The 19,266-nt window shown below is 36.3% G+C and overlaps 1 protein-coding gene across 11 annotated transcripts in view; it reads right to left on the reverse strand.

The window, feature by feature from the left end:
- Csmd3 (CUB and Sushi multiple domains 3) overlaps positions 1-19,266 on the reverse strand; it is a 1,211,921-nt gene that overhangs the window by 56,233 nt on the left and 1,136,422 nt on the right. For 9 of the 11 annotated variants that reach the window (NM_001081391.2, XM_011245610.3, XM_030248540.1 and 6 more), the window contains 3 exons: positions 13,229-13,402; positions 8,530-8,703; positions 7,272-7,457 (listed from right to left, as the gene is read on the reverse strand). In NM_001081391.2, the coding sequence (NP_001074860.2) occupies positions 7,272-7,457; positions 8,530-8,703; positions 13,229-13,402 (534 nt within the window). Of the gene's footprint in view, positions 1-7,271; positions 7,458-8,529; positions 8,704-13,224; positions 13,403-19,266 lie in introns of those variants that run through there. The other 2 variants (XR_001781523.2, XM_011245613.3) reach the window with 2 other exon arrangements.

Raw genomic sequence — 19,266 nt, forward strand, 5'->3', positions numbered from 1 at the left:
CTTTATAAAATTTAGCATCTTAAACATAAAATGAATGTCTTAATTATGGGAACTATTGGGTCAGGTCATTGATCTGGAGGGTGAGTTTAATAGGAATGTGTAAGATAAATATATACAACCATGTTTGTTTTACACTAACAAAGTATGTTACTACTGAACATACCCATATTCAGTCATGGCTTTGAACAGTTGGTTTAAATACGTATATAATTGGAGGAGGATGTAAAAGTTATTTAGAAGACTGAGGTAGGTCGACTAAATGAAAACATAAGGAAGCTCAGTTTGATTAAAAGTTGGACTCTACCAAAATTAAAAGGGAAGAATTTTGAGACTAAAGAGATAGAGAAAAGTTTTGTGATTCACAATCTACTTCCAAGAATGGTACCAATTCATTCTAGATGTTAAACAAAGAAAAGATTCAGGTACTTCTTGACACTCAAAATGTTTCTATGCATAGAAAAATCAAAAATTCAAATATTGCAGAAACTTTGAAAATTAATGTATGTTCACTATTAAATTAAGCTTATAGAAAGTTCCAAAGATACCCATTTCTAAACAAATAAAATGTGCAATATGAGACATGAATTTCAAAGATGACTTTGACATTTAGAAAACTTTCTCAAGGACACATATTAATCAATAAAGTCAAAGGCCTATCATTAATAAAAATTAAAATAAACCTAAAGGATTTAAAGGTTTTTTGTATTTATTTATTTATTTATTAGATATTTTCTTTTTTAATATACTTTTTATTAGGTATTTTTCTCATTTACATTTCCAATGTCATCCCAAAAGTCCCCCATACCCTCCTACCCACTCCCCTACTCACCCACTCCCATTTTTTGGCCCTGGCTTTCCCCTGTACTGGGGCATAAAAAGTTTGCAAGTCCAATGGGCCTCTCTTTCCAGTAATGGCCAACTAGGCCATCGTTTGATACATATGCAGCTAGAGTCAAGAGCTCCAGGGTACTGGTTAGTTCATAATGTTGTTCCACCTATAGGGTTGCAGATCCCTTTAGCTCCTTGGGTACTTTCTCTAGCTCCTCCATTGGGGGCCCTGTGATCCATCCAATAGCTGATTGTGAGCATCCACTTCTGTGTTTGCTAGGCCCCGGCATAGTCTCACAAGAGAGAGCTATAACTGGGTCCTTTCAGCAAAATTTTGCTAGTATATGCAATGGTGTCAGCATTTGGAAGCTGATTATGGGATGGAACCCTGGATATGGAGGGCTCTAGATGGTCCATCCTTTTGACACAGCTCCAAGCTTTGTCTCTGTAACTCCTTCCATGGTTGTTTTGTTCCCAATTCTAAGAAGGGGCAAAGTGTCCACACTTTGGTCTTCGTTCTTCTTCAGTTTCATGCGTTTAGCAAATTGTATCTTATATCTTGGGTATCCTAAGTTTCTGGGCTAATATCCACTTATCAGTGAGTATATATTGTGTGAGTTCCTTTGTGATTGGGTTACCTCACTTAGGATGATACCCTCCAGGTCCATCCATTTGCCTAGGAATTTCATAAATTCATTCTTTTTAATAGCTGAGTAGTACTCCATTGTGTAAATGTACCACAATTTCTGTATACATTCCTCTGTTGAGGGACATCTGGGTTCTTTCCAGCTTCTGGCTATTATAAATAAGGCTGCTATGAACATAGTGGAGCATGTGTCCTTCTTACCGGTTGGAACATCTTCTAGATATATGTCCAGGAGAGGTATTGCAGGATCCTCCAGTAGTACTATATTCAATTTTCTGAGGAACCGCCAGACTGATTTCCAGAGTGGTTGTACAAGCTTGCAATCCCACCAACAATGGAGGAGCGTTCCTCTTTCTCCACATCTTTGCCAGCATCTGCTGTCACCTGAATTTTTGATCTTAGCCATTCTGACTGGTGTGAGGTGTAATCTTAGCGTTGTTTGATTTGCATTTCTCTGATGATTAAGGATGCTGAACATTTTTTCAGGTGCATCTCAGCCATTCGGTGTTCCTCAGGTGAGAATTCTTTGTTCAGCTCTGAGCCCCATTTTTTAATGGGGTTATTTGATTTTCTGGAGTCTACCTTCTTGAGTTCTTTATATATATTGGATATTAGTCCCCTATCTAATTGTATCCAAAAACATAGACTTTCAACCAAAAGTTATCAAGCATGATGAAGAAGAACACTTCATCAAGGGGAAAATCCACCAAGAAAAAGTCTCAACTCTGAACATCTATGCCCCAAATGCAAACACATCTACATTCATAAAAGAAACATTACTAAAGCTTAAAACACATATTGAACCCCACAAAATAATACTGGGAGATTTCAACACCCCACTGTCACTATTGGACCAATCATTGATACAGAAACTAAACAGAGACACAATGAAACTAAGAGAGGTTATAAACCAAATGGATTTAACAGATATCTACAGAACATTTCTCCCTAAAACCAAATCATACACCTTCTACTCAGCAGCTCACAGTACCTACTCCAAAATCGACCATATAATTGGTCATAAAACAACCCTCAACCAGTACAAAAAGACTGAAATAATACCATGCATCTTATCAGAATCATCATAGCCTGAGGGTAGTCTTCAAAAACAGCAAAAACTATAGAAAGCCCAAATACAGATGAAAACTATACAAATCTTTACTCAATGATAACTTGGTCAGAGAAGAAATATAGAAAAAAATTGAAGACTTCCTGGAATTTAATGACAAATTTGACACATCATACCCAAAATTATGGGACACAATGAAAGCAGTGCTAAGAGAAAATTTCATAGGACTAAATGCCCTGGTAAAGAAACTGAAGAGATCTTACACTAACAACTTAACAGCACACCTGAGAGCTCTAGAACAAAAGGAAGCAAACTCACCAAAGAGGATTAGAAGGGAGAAATAGTCAAGCTCAGGGCCAAAATCAACCAAATAGAAACAAAGAAAACAATATAAAGAATCAACAAAATCAGAAGCTGGTTCTTTGAAAACAAGATAGATAAACCCCTAGCCAACCTAACTAAAGTGCCGAGAGGCAGTATCCAAATTAAGAACATCAGAAATGAAAAGGGAGACAACAGAAAGCAAGGAAATAAAAAAAAAAAAATCACCATATCCTACTATAAAAGCCTATACTCAACAAAAGTGGAAAATCTAGATGAAATGGATGGTTTTCTAGACAGATGCCACATACTAAAGTTAAATCAAGAGCAGGTAAACTACCTAAAGAGGCTGATATCTCACAAGGAAATAGAAGTCATTATAAACCTCCCAACCAAAAAAAGCCCAGGGCCAGATGGATTTAGGGCAGAATTCTTCCAGACCTTCAAAGAAGACTTGATGCCAATTTTCCTCAAACTATTCCATAAAATACAAAGAGAAGAAACACTACCTAACCTGTTGTATGAATCCACAATTACTTGATAACTAAACCACATAAGGACCCAACCTAAAATAGTCTCGCTTATAAACATTGATGCAAAAAAACTCAATAAAACTCTTGCAAACCAAATCCAAGAACACATCAAAACCATCATTAATTCCAATCAATTAGGCTTCATCCCAGGGATGCAAAGTTGTTTTAATATATGGAAATCCATTAACTTAATCCACTATAGAAACACACACACACACACACACACACCTTACTTGATCATCTCCTTAGATGATGAAAAAGCATTTGACAAAAACCAACACCCCTTCATGTTAAAAGTATTGGAGAGATCAGGAATTCAAGGCCCATACCTAAACATAATAAAAGCAATTTACTGCAAACCAACAGCCAATATCAAATTAAATGGAGACATATTTGAAGCAATCCCATTGAAATCATGGACAAGGAAGCCCACTCTCCACATATCTATTCAATATAGTACTCAAAGTGTTCATGAAAACAATAAGACAATAAAAATATATCAAGGAAATATAAATTGGCAAAGAATAAAAAAAGGTATCACTATTTGGAGATGATATGATAGTAAACGTAAGCAACCCCAAAAATTCTACCAGAGAACTTCTCCAGCTGATAAATAAATTCAGCAAAGTTGCCAGATATAAAATTAACTCAAATAAAAATATAGCCTTTTTTACACAAATGATAAACAGGCTGAGAAAGAAATTAGATAAACAACTTCTTTCACAATAGCCACAAATAATATAAAATATCTTGTGGTAACTCTAATCAAACAAGTGAAAGATATGTATGACAATAACTTCAAGTCTCTCAAGAAAGAAATTGAAGAAGATCTCGAAAATGGAGAGATCGACCATGCTCATGTATTAGTAGAATTAACATAGTAAAAGTGACCATCCTACCAAAGGCAATCTACAGATTCAATTCGATCCCCATCAAAATCCCAACACAATTGTTCAAAGACATTGAAAGAGCAATTCTCAAATTCATCTGGAAAGGCAAAAAAAAAAAAAAAAAAAAAAAAAAAAAAAAAAAAAACCAAAACCAAAACCAAAAACCAAAAACAGAATACTGAAAACAATTCTTAAAAATCCAAGAACAGCTGGGGGAATCATGGTCCCTGACCTCAAGCTTTACTACCTGGCAATAGTGATTTTTGCATTGGTACAGAGACAGACAAGTTGACCAATAGAATAGAACTGAAGACCCAGAAATAAAATCACACACTTACCATCTCTTGATCTTTGACAAAGACGCCAAAAATATACAATGGATAAAAGAAAGCATCTTCAATAAATGGTGCTGTCGTATGCAGAAGAATGAAAATAGACCCATATTTGTCACCTTGCACAAAGCTCAAGTCCAAGTGGATCAAAGACCTCAACATAAAAGCAGATACATCAACATAAAAGCACATACATTGAATCTAATAGTAGAGAAAGTAGGAAAGAGCCTTGAACTCATTGGCACTGGGAGAAATTTTCTAAACAAAACTCCAATTGCTCATGCTCTAAGATCAAGAAGTGATAAATAGGAAAAGTGATAAATCATGAAACTGGAAAGCTTCTGTAAGGCAAAGAACATAGTCAATGAGACAAATCAACAACCTACAGATTGGGGAACAAACCTTCACTAAACCCACATGTGATAGAGGGCTAATATCCAAAATATAGAAAGAACTCAAGAAGTTAGTCACCAAAAAACAAAAAACAAAAAAACAAAAAAAAAACCAACAACAACAACAAAAAAACCAAAACAAACAAACAAACAAAACCCCAAACAATGCAATCAAAAAATGAAGTATAGAATTAAACCGAGATTTCACAACTGTGGAATCTCAAATAGCTGAGAATCAGAATGACCCTAAGATTCTACCTTAGATCAATCAGAATGGCTAAGATCAAAACTTCAGGTAACAACACATGTTAGAGAGGATGTGGTAAAATAGGAACACTCCTCCATTTTTGGTGTGATTGCAAACTGGCACAACCATTCTGGAAATCAATCTGGAGGTTCCTCAAATAATTGGAAATAGATCTACCTGAATACCCAGCAATACCACTTTTGGGAATATACCCAAAAGATTCCCCACCATGCCAAATGGGCACGTGTTGCACTATGTTCATAGCAGCCTTATTTGTGATAGCCAGAAGCTGGAAACAACCTAGATACATATGACAGAAGAATGAATACAAAAATGTGGTTTGTTTACACAATGGAATACTACTCAGCTTTTGAGAATGAGCACACCCTGAGTTTTGCAGGCGAATGGATAGAACTAGAAAATATCATCCTGGGTGAGGTAACTCAGACTGAACAGGACATGCATGATATCTACTCACTAATAAGTGGACATTAGCCAGAAAAAAATGTACAGAATACCCAAGATACAGTCCACACAACTCCAAAAGTTCAACAAGCTGAAGGGCCCAAGTGAGGATGCCTCAGTCCCACTGGAAGAGAGATGAAAGCAATCACAAGTGTGGAGGAATGAAGGGACCTGAGAGCAGCTGAGAGTCAGATGCAGATACCTGCACCCAATCAAAGGACAGAAGCAGCTGACCCCTGTTGTTGAATTAGGGAAAGATTGAAAGAAGCTGAGGAGGAGACGCTATAGGTGGATCAGCAGTCACAGTTAATCTGTACCCCTGAGATCTCTGAAACCCTGAACCACAAAACAGGCAGCATACAACAGCTGATATTAGGCCACCAACACACAGACAGTAGAGATGCACCTTATGCGCAAAAGACTGGAGGCCCCAGGGAATTTAGAGATCAGGTGGTGTTGGGGGTAGGGACATCCCCGTGGAGACAGAGGAGTGGGGAGGAAATATGGGATGTGGAGCAGTAGGAGAGTGGACAGGGGTTGGGGGTTATAAAATATAGAGTTTACAATAAACAAACAAATAAATTGAAAAAAGAAAAAATGTAACATTTAAAAAAAAGAAATGGAGCTCTTTAAATCACATAATCTGAAGAAACAATAGTTGCTCACATCAACAATAAGGTATATCAAACAATAGTTTAAAGTTGATACAAAATATAAATATTTTTGTCTCTAAAACAATAATATTGTTTAAAAAATTACTGTTGTACTTGTGTCTCATTATCTGCTGCCTTCATCCATAGCCAAAGAATGATATTATGGCATATTAGTATTTCTTGTGTTAAATTAAAACCTGCATCTTGGAGTGAAACTTATTGAGTCACATTTTATTTATCATGGAAGTTCCTTTTGCTGAGGAATCAAAAACTGAAAATGACCAGATTCTATACACCTCCCTCTTCCCGAGTAAATAGGAGCAGTTAAAGACTGCCAAGAGACACTGTCAAAGAGATAAAGAGGTTCACATCAGCCAAGCAACTGAAAGATGCAGAGAACTATAAGAGGTTCCTACCATCTAAGCTGCCTAAAAGTGACAGCCTATAATTGTCTAAGCTTAAGTAAGTTGTGCAGTACACTCTGGGTTTTTAGCTTTCTTGAACTGACACGCATGGTGGACTTAGAGTGAACCACCTGTCTATTAGTCATTCTTGCTTTAACCTTTCATTCAACTTCTTGTACATAACCCCATGGGTTCTTGCCATGATTTGTGGATTCTTTATCTGGGAGAAGTAGATGTCCTTTCCATCATCTCTAGGAATAGCCATAGTATTATAGCTATAATAGAAGAATGTTTACATTTTAAAAAGTAAAGTGATATTACTGAAAAACAATTAAGTCAATGAATTAATGAAATATGTGAATATGTGATCTTGAAACTGATCAATTAAGTCAAGGTAATTTCTTCCTGTGTATAGTTTGAGATATGGCAATAAACATGAATGTTGTTTCCATGACATATTTTTGTAGGAACAATTCATATTATCTACTTACTGATACATTCTGGTAAAGGTTTGTCCCATTGTCCATTTGGCTGACATATCAAAACTGAAGAGCCAAATAAAAAATAGCCTGGGTTGCAGTCATAGAATACCACAGTGCCATAGGTAAAATTTCCATGTTCTATTTTGCTTTCTCTTTTGGAATTGGCTGGAATTCCAGGATCAGAACAGTTCACCACTAAAGAAAAGAAAAAGATAAGAGGTACTTTAGGAATAATATAAATTACCTAGGTATAAATCTTTGAATTTTAAAGAAACCTTCATTTCAGAAGTGAATTTAGTCAAATAAACCAAATACTCCAGAAATCCCAGAACTTTTGGCATAATAGTCTGATATCTGTGTAGATGGAAACACAAATAAATTAAAGTAATTTTTGGAGATCATAATAACTCCTAAAAATTGTGCTAAATATAGATTGAATAAAGATCCCATTTGAGTTATTTTTGTTAATCACATTAAAATTTTGGAGAAAATTATTACTTTTAGAAAAATGAAATTTATCATATTAAATTGAAAATTAAGAAATCAATAAAGAATTCTCTTTAATCTGTAACTATTAGGCAAACAATGAAAAGAATGTATACAAACAGCATTGTAATCCAGGGATATTTTGTAAAAGTACAAAGAAATAAATATCAAAAACACATCTCAGTAATCATAAATAGTAATGCAATTGAAATCTATCCTAAGAACTATACATATGTTCTCCAAAATAGCTGTGACCTAATATCAGGCAGAAAGAAAGCCTTATAATTTTAGACATGCTAATGTGAGAGGGGCGACACTTCACAAGTCTCACATGTAGACAAAGAACTATGGGCAACTAATAGCTACTGAGTGAGGTCATTGATGAGACCCCTAATTTATTAAGCAATGCAGAATGATAGATTAGTAAGCCACATATACACAAACACCATAAACAGATTCTTCCAGGTGTATTTACATATGTGTAGAAAAGAAAAAATATTCCTAAATTGAGAGTGGAGAGAGGACATGGCACAGTATGAAAAGTTCTGGAGCAAGGGAAGTGCAGAGCAGAAATGATGCAATTACAGTTGGAAATGAGTAAAAATAAAATTGAGAAAAATAACATTTGAAAACATTGAATGAGATCCCACCACTATTATACCTTTTATTTTATTAATTAGTAATTTCCTACTCTTCTGCCCGAGCTCTTCATATTTATCACCTATGCCATTACGGACATATTGCTGCCATAAACCCAGTTGTATTAATGTGAGCTGGTTACCTTTGCACACTGGTGGAGGATGGCTCCACTGCCTGTTAGCCTGACACTGTGCCTTTGTTGGTCCTTGCATAAGATACCCAATATTGCAAGAGAATGTTACCACATCATTAAAGTTGAACCCATTTCCACTTGTTCTTCCATAAATTGGACTACCAGGGTGACCACAGCTAACAGCTAAATCATTGGTGAAAGGAGAAAACAACAAAGAATATTAATTATCACATAACAATTATCTTTAGTCAATACAAAGTAGAAAAAACAACTTGATATGTGGATATACACAAAGTACTTTTCACTAACAGAGATTTTTAAAAATCAGTAAAATAATATATTAAGAAGCAAAAACTATTTAAGATAATGTGTGTTTTCCCTGACAATATTACTGATACTGTGCTGTGCTTGCAGATAGGAACCTAGCATGGCTGTCCTCTGAGAGGCTCGACCAGCAGCTAACTGAGACAGAAGCAGATACTCACACCCAAGCATTGGACTGAGGTCATGCAGACTTCTATGAGAGAGTTAGGGGAGGAGTTGAAGGAGCTGAAGAAGATTGTAACTCCATAGGAAGATCAACAGCATCAACTAACCTGGACTGCTGGGAGCTCTCAGAGACTAACCCATCAACTAAAGAGCATACATGGTCTGGTCCTGGTCTGCGCCCCCCACCCCCGCCCCCATGTAGCAGAGGACTATCTTTTCTGGCCTCAGTGGGAGAGGATGCACCTAATCCTGTAGAGACATGATGCCCCAGGGAAGGAGGATTCCATAGAGGAGGGGAAAGAGGTCAGAGGAATGTAATAAAATTCTGGGAGTAGGGACTAGGAGTGTAGCAACATTTGGGAATATAAAGAAATTAAATAATTAATTAAAAACTAAACAAATAAATAAAAAGATCGTGTGATTTTAAGACACTGCTTTCCTAGTCTGGGTATACATGTATGTGTGCGTGTGTGTGTGTGTGTGTGTGTGTGTGTGTGTGTGTGAGTGTAATATGTATATGTGATGTATTTGCACATATATGTGTAGGTATATGCATAGAGGCCAGACAGGATATTGGGTGTCATCCTCTGTCACTCTTCACCATATTGCCTGTGTTTCCACCAGGCAGACAGTCTGCTATTCTCAGGAAACCTTCTGTCTCTGCATAAACCTCTGGTTACAGACTCAAGGTAAACCATTCCTTACTAGCTACATGAGTATAAGGGACTAGAGCTCAGTTCTTCAGGGTTGTGCCACAAGCATTTTAACCATGAAGCATCTCTCCAGCCACTAAATTATAACAGTTCCAATAAAGTGCTATATGCTTAATGTCTCATATTCTGACTTTGTTCTATATAAGTTTTTGATATTGCTCTTCTGTTTATGTTTGTATATCCTGAAATCATACTGAAATACAAAAAGAAAACAAAACAAAAGCAAAAACACGCTATGACAGTAGTTTTCCTCTCCAGATGCCTATAACATATATCAAATGACAAACTTTAACTTTAACAGGTATTTTTAAGGACTGAGATTTCATATTCATATTTCAATATAATTTCAAAATAGCCCTTTTGATATTATTTGGGAAATAAATCATTAAAATGGATAGTGTAAAGTGCTGTAATCTTAATAAGTCTAGTTAATATATAAAAAGATCATATCATATGAAGCTATCCTAAAAACTCCAACCATGTTTTGAAATAAACCTTGCTAATATGCTCCATTCCAATCCGTCTTACTGGATATATTTTATTTATAATTTAACATGCTTACTTGGAAATCACAGGCTCATTAGAATTATTTAGATCCTTTTTTATGTTATAGTCCTTGAATTTATTTTATGTGGTGCTGGGTTAACCCAAACATTGTATTTCCATGAACTGTTTTACTCTGTCAGCTCACTCTGTTAATCAGAGCAACCCCAGCAATAATGTTTCATAATTAGTCACAGAAAAGACCACGGCTACTTTTAGTACTTTCTAAAGGGGCAGTTATTTTTCAGCTGTATTGTTAATGTCACCCTACTAACTTGGAAATTTAATTGCATCTTATTCTTGTTGAAATATTTCAATAAAGTAACCAGTTTCATCCTGAGGGTCTATTCTCATTTAAAGTTTTAATTATTCAAGCAGAAAAATGTGGTATAACATACTCATGTTAATGTCTGTATTTCCATTTACTAAACTATTTTTAAAATATTAATGTAAGTAATTGGAGATGGGATTTTTAGGAGAAATTTAAAAGTGTATATACAATTAAGGTAAAAATAAAATAAATCACCTATCACATTATATTCATGTGAGGAATAATGATAATAAGAAGATACAATATAATTATCCTTATTAAGCTATAATTTTTTATGTAGCAGTTATAATAAATATGTAATATTTAAAGATAGAAATCCAGAGAACAAAATATATGTATATATTTATATTTATATATAGTTGATGTACTCAAGTTCATCTCCAATAACCATCTATCAAGGGAGTTGAAACTGGCTGAGGTCTCTTTTTCTTAAAAGATGCAGAAGTCATGGGGCAGGATCTTGCCCAAACACAGGTAGTTCTAAGAGACTGGATTAAAAAAAAAAATGAAACAACTATCCAGAAGTATAAATATACAGTGAACACTTTATACTGTGCTTCACAGCATTCAGGCCTAAGCCCTCACTTTTTTTTTAAATTAATTATTGCATTCATTTACATCACAAATGATATTCCACTTCCCAGTTACTCCTCCACAAGCCTTACATCCCACAACCTCCCTCTCCACCCTACACTTTGCCTCTCTGAGCTAACATCTCACCTTGACTAACTTAGAGATGATGATTGATCAAAGTTCTGTCCATGGGAAAAGTTTGTAGTCCACGTATAAACACTTGCCTATCATGCAAAATGCTACACATGCATGCATGCACACGCAAAGCATACACATATACATGTTGTATTATGTGCAGTGTAAGTCAGTTCTGGTATAGGTGGCACAGCTCTAGCCTGTGAGAGTCAAGCATCTGTTTAGGGCTCATGAAACAATTACCAGGCAGGAAACTTTTATCCCCATTCATGGTGTTTCAGCACACCAAACCTCTCCAACCTGACCAGCAACTGGTCACCTGGCACTCTCACGACTTCTTGATTTTGAGGGCCTGAGCTGCTTTCCACTCAAATGTTCCACACAGTGTACCTTCCCTTCTTTTCCCAGTCGTAAAGTTTGTGTGCCTTCTCATCGTTAAAACAATAATAAATGAATGAGAGTAGTGTGATTAAATTCATACTTCATGTATGCAAAGAGATTCCTTATAACTCCAAAACACAGCTATAACTACTTAAGGATTTAAGATAAAATTGTAAAAAAAAGTCTCAAACTTAATTTAATTATTTTTTAAAAACTTTTCTGTGGTACAGTGTTTTGAGCGTGTGTATGTGTGTGTGTGTGTGTGTGTGTGTGTGTGTGTGTGTATGTGTGGGCACACCTGTGTCATATGCAAGCAGTATCCACAAAAGCTAAAAGCCTCAAATATCCGTAATCTGGGAGTTCCAGATGGTTGGGAGACCACCATGTGTGTGCAGGAAGTTAAACATTCATCCTATAATAGAGAAACCAGCGTTCATGATCACTGGAGCATCTTTCTAGCTTCTTCTTCTTCTTCTTTTTTTTTTTTTTTTTTGGTTTTGGTTTTTCGAGACAGAGTTTTTCTGTATAGCCCTGGCTGTCCTGGAACTCACTTTGTAGACCAGGCTGGCCTCGAACTCAGAAATTCGCCTGCCTCTGCCTCCCGAGAGCTGGGATTAAAGGCATGAGCCACCACACCTAGCTAGCTTCATATCTTAAAGTATGAATTCATACAAGAATTCATCAAAAGTTTTATTAAAATGACAGATCTTTTCATAGAAACATAACTGTAAATATCTAATAGTATGTGCAGCCAAACAATTTTATATTTCTTTTAAAGAAATTGTAGATAGGAATATCATAAATCTTCTAATGTTGATTAAACTACTTTAATCAGTTATCAAGCACATTACTCATACTTCATAAAAACAATATCAATATATTTAAGAATGTAAGGTTTTCTGAAGCTAAAGAAAACCATACTGATAAACACTTTTAACTGTTTATGAAATAGAGCTTTGAAGGAGCAAATTACTTGACTTATCTGACATAATTAGCAGTGTGGATGACATCAGCACAATGGCTCTTCAAATGACTTCTGATGATTATTTTCTCCACTAATTACACTTCATCAGGATATGCTTTGATGAGCTAGCTATAGCATCCTAATTACTGAAGAACCTTTACCAGAAGGATTTACACTAAAAAAAAGCTTTGTAATCTCACATTACAAGAGTGTTGACATTGTTACACAGCAGTGTCAACAACTTTAAATTCTTATATAGAAAACATGCTGAGAATATGCCATCTACACACAAATGTCCACTTATAAATATTTACATTAAGTACTGAGGTTTGAAGTTAACATGTCTTCATAAAAATATAAGTAATACAAAATTAATATTTCCTCCATTCATAATTTTATATGATCCTTAATGATTACTGAATATATGAGCAGTATATGTGAATAGATTATGAAATTTAATTTACATTGTCATCTATATATAGTTAATCAAAACAAGTATTTATCTTGCTTAGTAAAAACCATGATTGATTGACTCTTTGAGAACAGGAGAACATAATTCCAATTGTCATGCTTACTTACGCACACAGGATGGGAGCTGACCAGACCAGTTGTGATCCTGCTGACATATCCTCACAGAAGAACCAATCAGACGAAAGCCAGGGTTACACTGATATACAACTGTGTCTCTATATCCATAATTTTCTCCAATGACTTGCCCATTCACAATGAGTTCTGGAATTCCACAGTGACCCGCTGAAATTTGTCAAAAAGGAGTCTTAATAAAGTGCCTGTACACAGTATTTATTTGTGATTTGTATACATAATTAGCTTTATTAAACATTAATGTTATCAAATATTAAATGTTAATTAAGATTATCAAATAAATATTATTAAATATTCATAAAGTACTAAAGAATTTACAGGTAACTAAGACACATTCTGAAAAACATCAAGAAATTAAAAATTGAAAAAAAATGCCTAGTGAATTGATCTAAAAATACAGTATTTTGGTATATAAAAATTAATATCTATCAGGAGATAGATATTATGAATAAAGAAGAAAACTTTCATTCTAAGAATAAGGAAGAAAACAGTGTTTAGGAAGAAACTTTATTAACACAACTCTCCCAATGGGTCTCTGTAGTATTAGTGTTTAAATACATGACCTGTAGATCCTAACCACTCTACAGTGAGTATAATCCCTGTTTAGTTTATATGTTCTCTTGTGAGACTATGCTGGGGCCTGTCAAACATAAGTGGATGCTCATAGTCAGCTATTGGATGGATCACAGGGCCCCCAATGGAGGAGCTAGAGAAAGTACCCAAAGAGCTAAAGGGATCTGCAACCCTATAGGTGGAACAACAATATGAACTAACCAGTACCCCCCGGAGCTCATATCTCTAGCTGCATATGAATCAGAAGATGGCCTAGTCGGCCATCAGTGGAAAGAGAGGCCCATTGGTCGTGCAAACTTTATATGCCTCAGTACAGGGGAACGCCAGGGCCAAGAAGGGGACTGGGTGGGGAGTGGGTGGGGGAGCATGTGGGGGACTTTGGGAGAGCATTGGAAATGTAAATGAAATAGATACCCAATAAAAACAAATAAAATAAAAAGGAACAAGAAAAAAAAAGAAATCAAATGTTATATAATCATTATGTTTTACTATTTTGTATTGACTCTAAAAATTGGAAAACAAACAACCAAATAATGAAGATAAATCCAAGCTTCAGGCCCAGCAACTACCATTGTCTAGTGAGATTATGGATTTTAGAGATGACTACTGACATTTTCCTAAACCAGTATGATACCTAACTGTTTTCTAAATACTTGCAACACCCACAGGTAACCACAGCTCTTGCCTGTCATCAAACAACCTTCCTTTTGAAGCAAATCTAGATCATTACAATGAGAAAAAGAGGGCAACATCCAGATAACAGCTTATATGTACTGCCAAGCCCCAGTTAGTACATAAACATAACAATCCTACAGTCAAGGCTCAGAGAACATTGCAGATGAAGGGACAGAAAGAGTATAAGAGCCAAAGAACCTAGAAAATTGCTGTGATACTGCATCTTCTATGTATGATGAGGAAACTACACCCATGAAATCTCAAGAATATGGCAGTCTAAACAAGACCTGGAAACAATAGTCTCAAATAATAAAAAATACCATGGTGTGATTGTAATCAAGCAAGTGAAAGATCTGTAGGACAAGAACTTCAAGTCTCTGAAGAAACAAATCAAAGAAGACCGCAGAAGATGGAAAGATCTCCCATGCTCATGGATTGGCAGAATTAATACAGTAAAGTAAATTTGGCCATCTTGCTGAAAGCAATCTACAGATTCAAAGTAATCCCCATCAAAATTCCAACTCAATTCTTCATAGAGTTAAAAAGAGCAATTTGCAAATTCACTTGGAATAACAAAAAACCCAGGTTAGCGAAAACTATTCTCAACAATAGAAGAGCTTCTGGTGGAATCACCATCCCTGGCCTCAAGCTGTATTACAGAGCAATTACGATAAAACAAACAAACAAACAAAACTGTGTGATATTGGTATAGAGACAGGCAGGAAGATCAATGGAAGAGAATTTTTTTAAGTGTTTCTTTATTTTGTTTCTGATATTTGAAAATGTACTTTGTATACAGTGAGTGTGGGCAACATTTATAACAAAGCTATAATAAAGCAAATTAAAAATACAAACAAAAAACAAGTACTTCAATTTATTCCAGTAAACTTAGCAAATAAGTTGAAGCTCCCCCCACCCCAACCCTAACACACAGAAAGACACACACACAAAATGAATGTAAAGTGTAGCCCCTGATGAGAACTAGGTCATCCCCTAACTTTTCTAGAGCTCAACAATGGAATAGAATTGAAGATCCAGAAATGAACCCAAACACCTATGGTCACTTTGTCTTTGACAAAGGAGCTAAAACTATCCAGTGGAAAAAAAGACAGCATTTTCAACAAATGTTTCAACTGGAAGTCACCATATAGAAGAATGCACATGTATCCATTCTTATCTTCTTGTACAAAGCTCCAAAGCATCAAGGAACTCCACCTAAAACCAGATACACAGAAACTAATAGAAGAGAAAGTGGGGGAAAGCCTCTGATACATGGGCACAGGGGGAAATTTCCTGAACACCAATGGCTTATGCTCTAAGATCAAGAATTGACAAATGGGGCCTCATTTAATTGCAAAGCTTCTATAAGGCAAAGGATACTGTCAATGGGACAAAATTGCAAAGCTTCTATAAGGCAAAGGACACTGTCAATGGGACAAAATGGCAATCAACAGATTGGGAAATATCTTTACCAACCTATATCCAATAGAGCGCTAATACCCAATATATACAAAGAACTCAAGAAATTATACCCCAGACAATCAAATAACCCTAGATACAGAGCTAAATAAAGAATTTTCACCTAAGGAAACTCGAATGGTCAAAAAGCACCTAAATATCTATATCTATATCTATATCTATATCTATATCTATATCTATATCTATGTCTATGTCTATGTCTATGTCGATGTCGATGTCGATGTCGATGTCGATGTCGAGATCGAGATAGAGATAGAGATAGAGATAGAGATAGAGATAGATAATCACCATCCTTAGTCAGCAGGTAAATGCAAATCAAAACAACCCGGATATTCAACCTCATACCAGTCAGAATGGCTAAGATAAAAAGTTCAGGTGACAGCAGATGCTGGCGAGGATGTGGAGAAAGAGAAACTGCTCCATTGTTGTGGTATTGTAAACTGGTACAATCATTCTGGAAATTAGTCTGTAGGTTCCTCAGAAAATTGGACATAGTATTACCTGAGGACCCAACTATACCACTGCTGGGCATGTAGCTAAAAAACGCTCCAACATATAACAAGGACACATGCTCCACTTCGTTCATAGCAGCCTTATTTATTATAGCCAGAAGCTGGAAAGAACTCAGATGTTCCTCAACAGAGAAATGGATTCAGAAAATGTGGTGTATTTACACAATGACGTATTACTCAGCTATTAAAAACAATGACTTTATGAAATTCTTAGGCAAATAGATGAAACTAGAAAATATCCTGAGTGAGGTAACCGATTCACAAAAGAACACACAGGGCATGCACTCACTGGTATGTAGATATGAGCATGCACTCACTGGTAAGTGGATATTAGCCCCAAAGCTCAGAATACCCAAGATACAATTCACAGACTACATGAAGCCCAAAAAGAATGAAGACCAAAGTGGGTATGCTTCAATCCTTCTTAGAAGGGGTAACAAAATACTCTCAGGAGCAAATATGGAGACAAAGTGTGGAGCAGAGACTGAAGGAAAGGCCATCCACAGACTGCTCACATGGTGATCCATCCCATATACAATCACCAAACCCATATACTACCATGGATGCCAAAAAGTACATGCTGACAGGAACGTGATATAGCTGTCTCCTGAGAGGCTCTGCCAGAGACTGCTGTATACTAAGGTGGATGCTCACAGCCAACCATTGAACTGATCATGCGTTCCATTCCCCAATGGAGGAGTTAGAAAAAGGACTGAAGGAGCTGAAGGGGTTTGCAACCTCATAGGAAGAACAACAGTATCAACCAACCAGGGCTCCATGGGTCTAAACCACCAACAAAGGAGTACACATGGAGGGACCCATGGCTTCAGCCATAAATGTAGCAGAGGATGGCCTTGTCATGCATCAATGGGATAAGAGGCCCTTGGTCCCATGAAAGCTTTATGACCCACTGTATGGGAATGTGAGGGCAGGGAGGCAAGAGTGGCAGGGTGGGTGAGGGCACACCCTCATAGAAGCAGGAGGAGAGGGGATAGGGTAGGGAGGTTCTGGGAGAGGAATAGGAAAAGGGGATTAATTTGAAATGTAAATAAATATGATATCCAATAAAAAAAAAGAAATGAAGAAACAAATCAGACTGGGAGAGAAACTAATAAAATACAATGATCAAAATCATAGCCAGAATGGATTAAGAATAGTAACTCATATGAAAATGTGATTAAATATAAAATAATCTACAATACCACATAGGAAAATCAGAAAACAGAGAAAAACACAATTCAACACAATAAAAACAGAAGGAAATATTGAAGGTAGAAATGGTGCCACTGTTTAATCTTGGCAATCTGGAGGCAAAAGCATGTGGATTTATATAGAAAAACTCTATCTCAAGACCAAAAATAAAATTTAAAAAAAGGTGCCAATGAAAACAAAAGCAAGAAACATACACAAATACAGATGTCTTGCTAATAATACAGATGCTAAGGTTTTTAATGTTTCTTTACTTGTTTTACTTAAATATTCATTGACGAAATATATTTTCAGGTTACTTCAAATGGTTGCAAGTCAATTTAATCAGAATCAGAATGGCCAAGATCAAAAACTCAAGTGACAGCACATGCTGGTAAGGATGTGGAGAAAGGGGAACACTCCTTTATAGCTGGTGGGAGTGCAAACTTGTAAAACCACTATGGAAAGCAATTTGGTGGTATCTAAGAAAATTGGAAAGATTTGTACCTGAAGACCCAGCTATACCCCTCCTGGGCATATATACTCAGAGAATGCTTTACCATTCCACCATACTATGAGTACACATGCTCTTTTCATAGCAGCCTTATTTTTAATAGCCAAAGGCTGGAAATAACCCAGATGTCCCTCAACAAAGGATGGATACAGAAAATGTGGTTCATTTATTTACACAATAGAATACTATTCGGTTATTAAAAATGAGGACACCATGAATTTGCACGGAAATGGATGGAACTAAAAGAACATCATCCTGAGTGAGGTAACCCAGGGCCAAAAGGACATGCATGGAAACCCAGGGACAAAAATGGAGCAGAGACTAAAGGAAAGGCCTTCCATTGACCAGCCCAAATTGGGATCCATCCCATGTGCAGGCATCAAACCCTGAAGGTATTACTGGTCCCATGTTGTGCTTACACATAGAGGCCTAGCATGGCAATTCTCTGAGTCTCTACCAGCAGATGACTGAGACAGATGCAGATAATTACAGCCAACCATTGTACTGAGGTCAGAGACTGCTATGGAAGAGTTAGGGGAAGGTCTGAAGGAGTTGAAGGGGATTGTACCTCCACAGGAAGAACAACAATATCAACTAACCCAGTCCCCTCAGAGCTCCCAGAGACTAAGCTTCTAACCAAATAGTATACCCAGGCTGATCTATAGCCCCTGGAACATATATATGAAGCTGAGAACTGGCTTGTCTGGACTCAGTGAGAAAGGATGTGCTTAATCTACAGAATATTGATGCCCCAGGATGCTGGTAGGGGTGAAGTGGGGGTGGATGGCTGGGGGAGCACCTTCTCAGAAGCAAGGGAGAAGGGAAATGGAGAGAACTCAGGGAGTTGGGACCAGGAAGGGAGGCAACATTTGGAAAGTAAATAAATAAAATAATTTCATAAAAAATGAAATGTAGATGAATATGTGGTAAGGAAATCTGACAAAGGGTTAGTTTTATAATGAATCAGAGACATGTAATCATGCAGTGTTTATTGCTTTTCCAATTAAGAAACAAAAAAAAAAGTCGCTGAGATGTAGGAAATAAAATTCACTATATCCCATTAAATTATCAGA

The sequence above is a fragment of the Mus musculus genome, chromosome 15, assembly GCF_000001635.26.
Source record: "Mus musculus strain C57BL/6J chromosome 15, GRCm38.p6 C57BL/6J".
NCBI classification, from domain to species: Eukaryota; Metazoa; Chordata; class Mammalia; order Rodentia; family Muridae; genus Mus; species Mus musculus.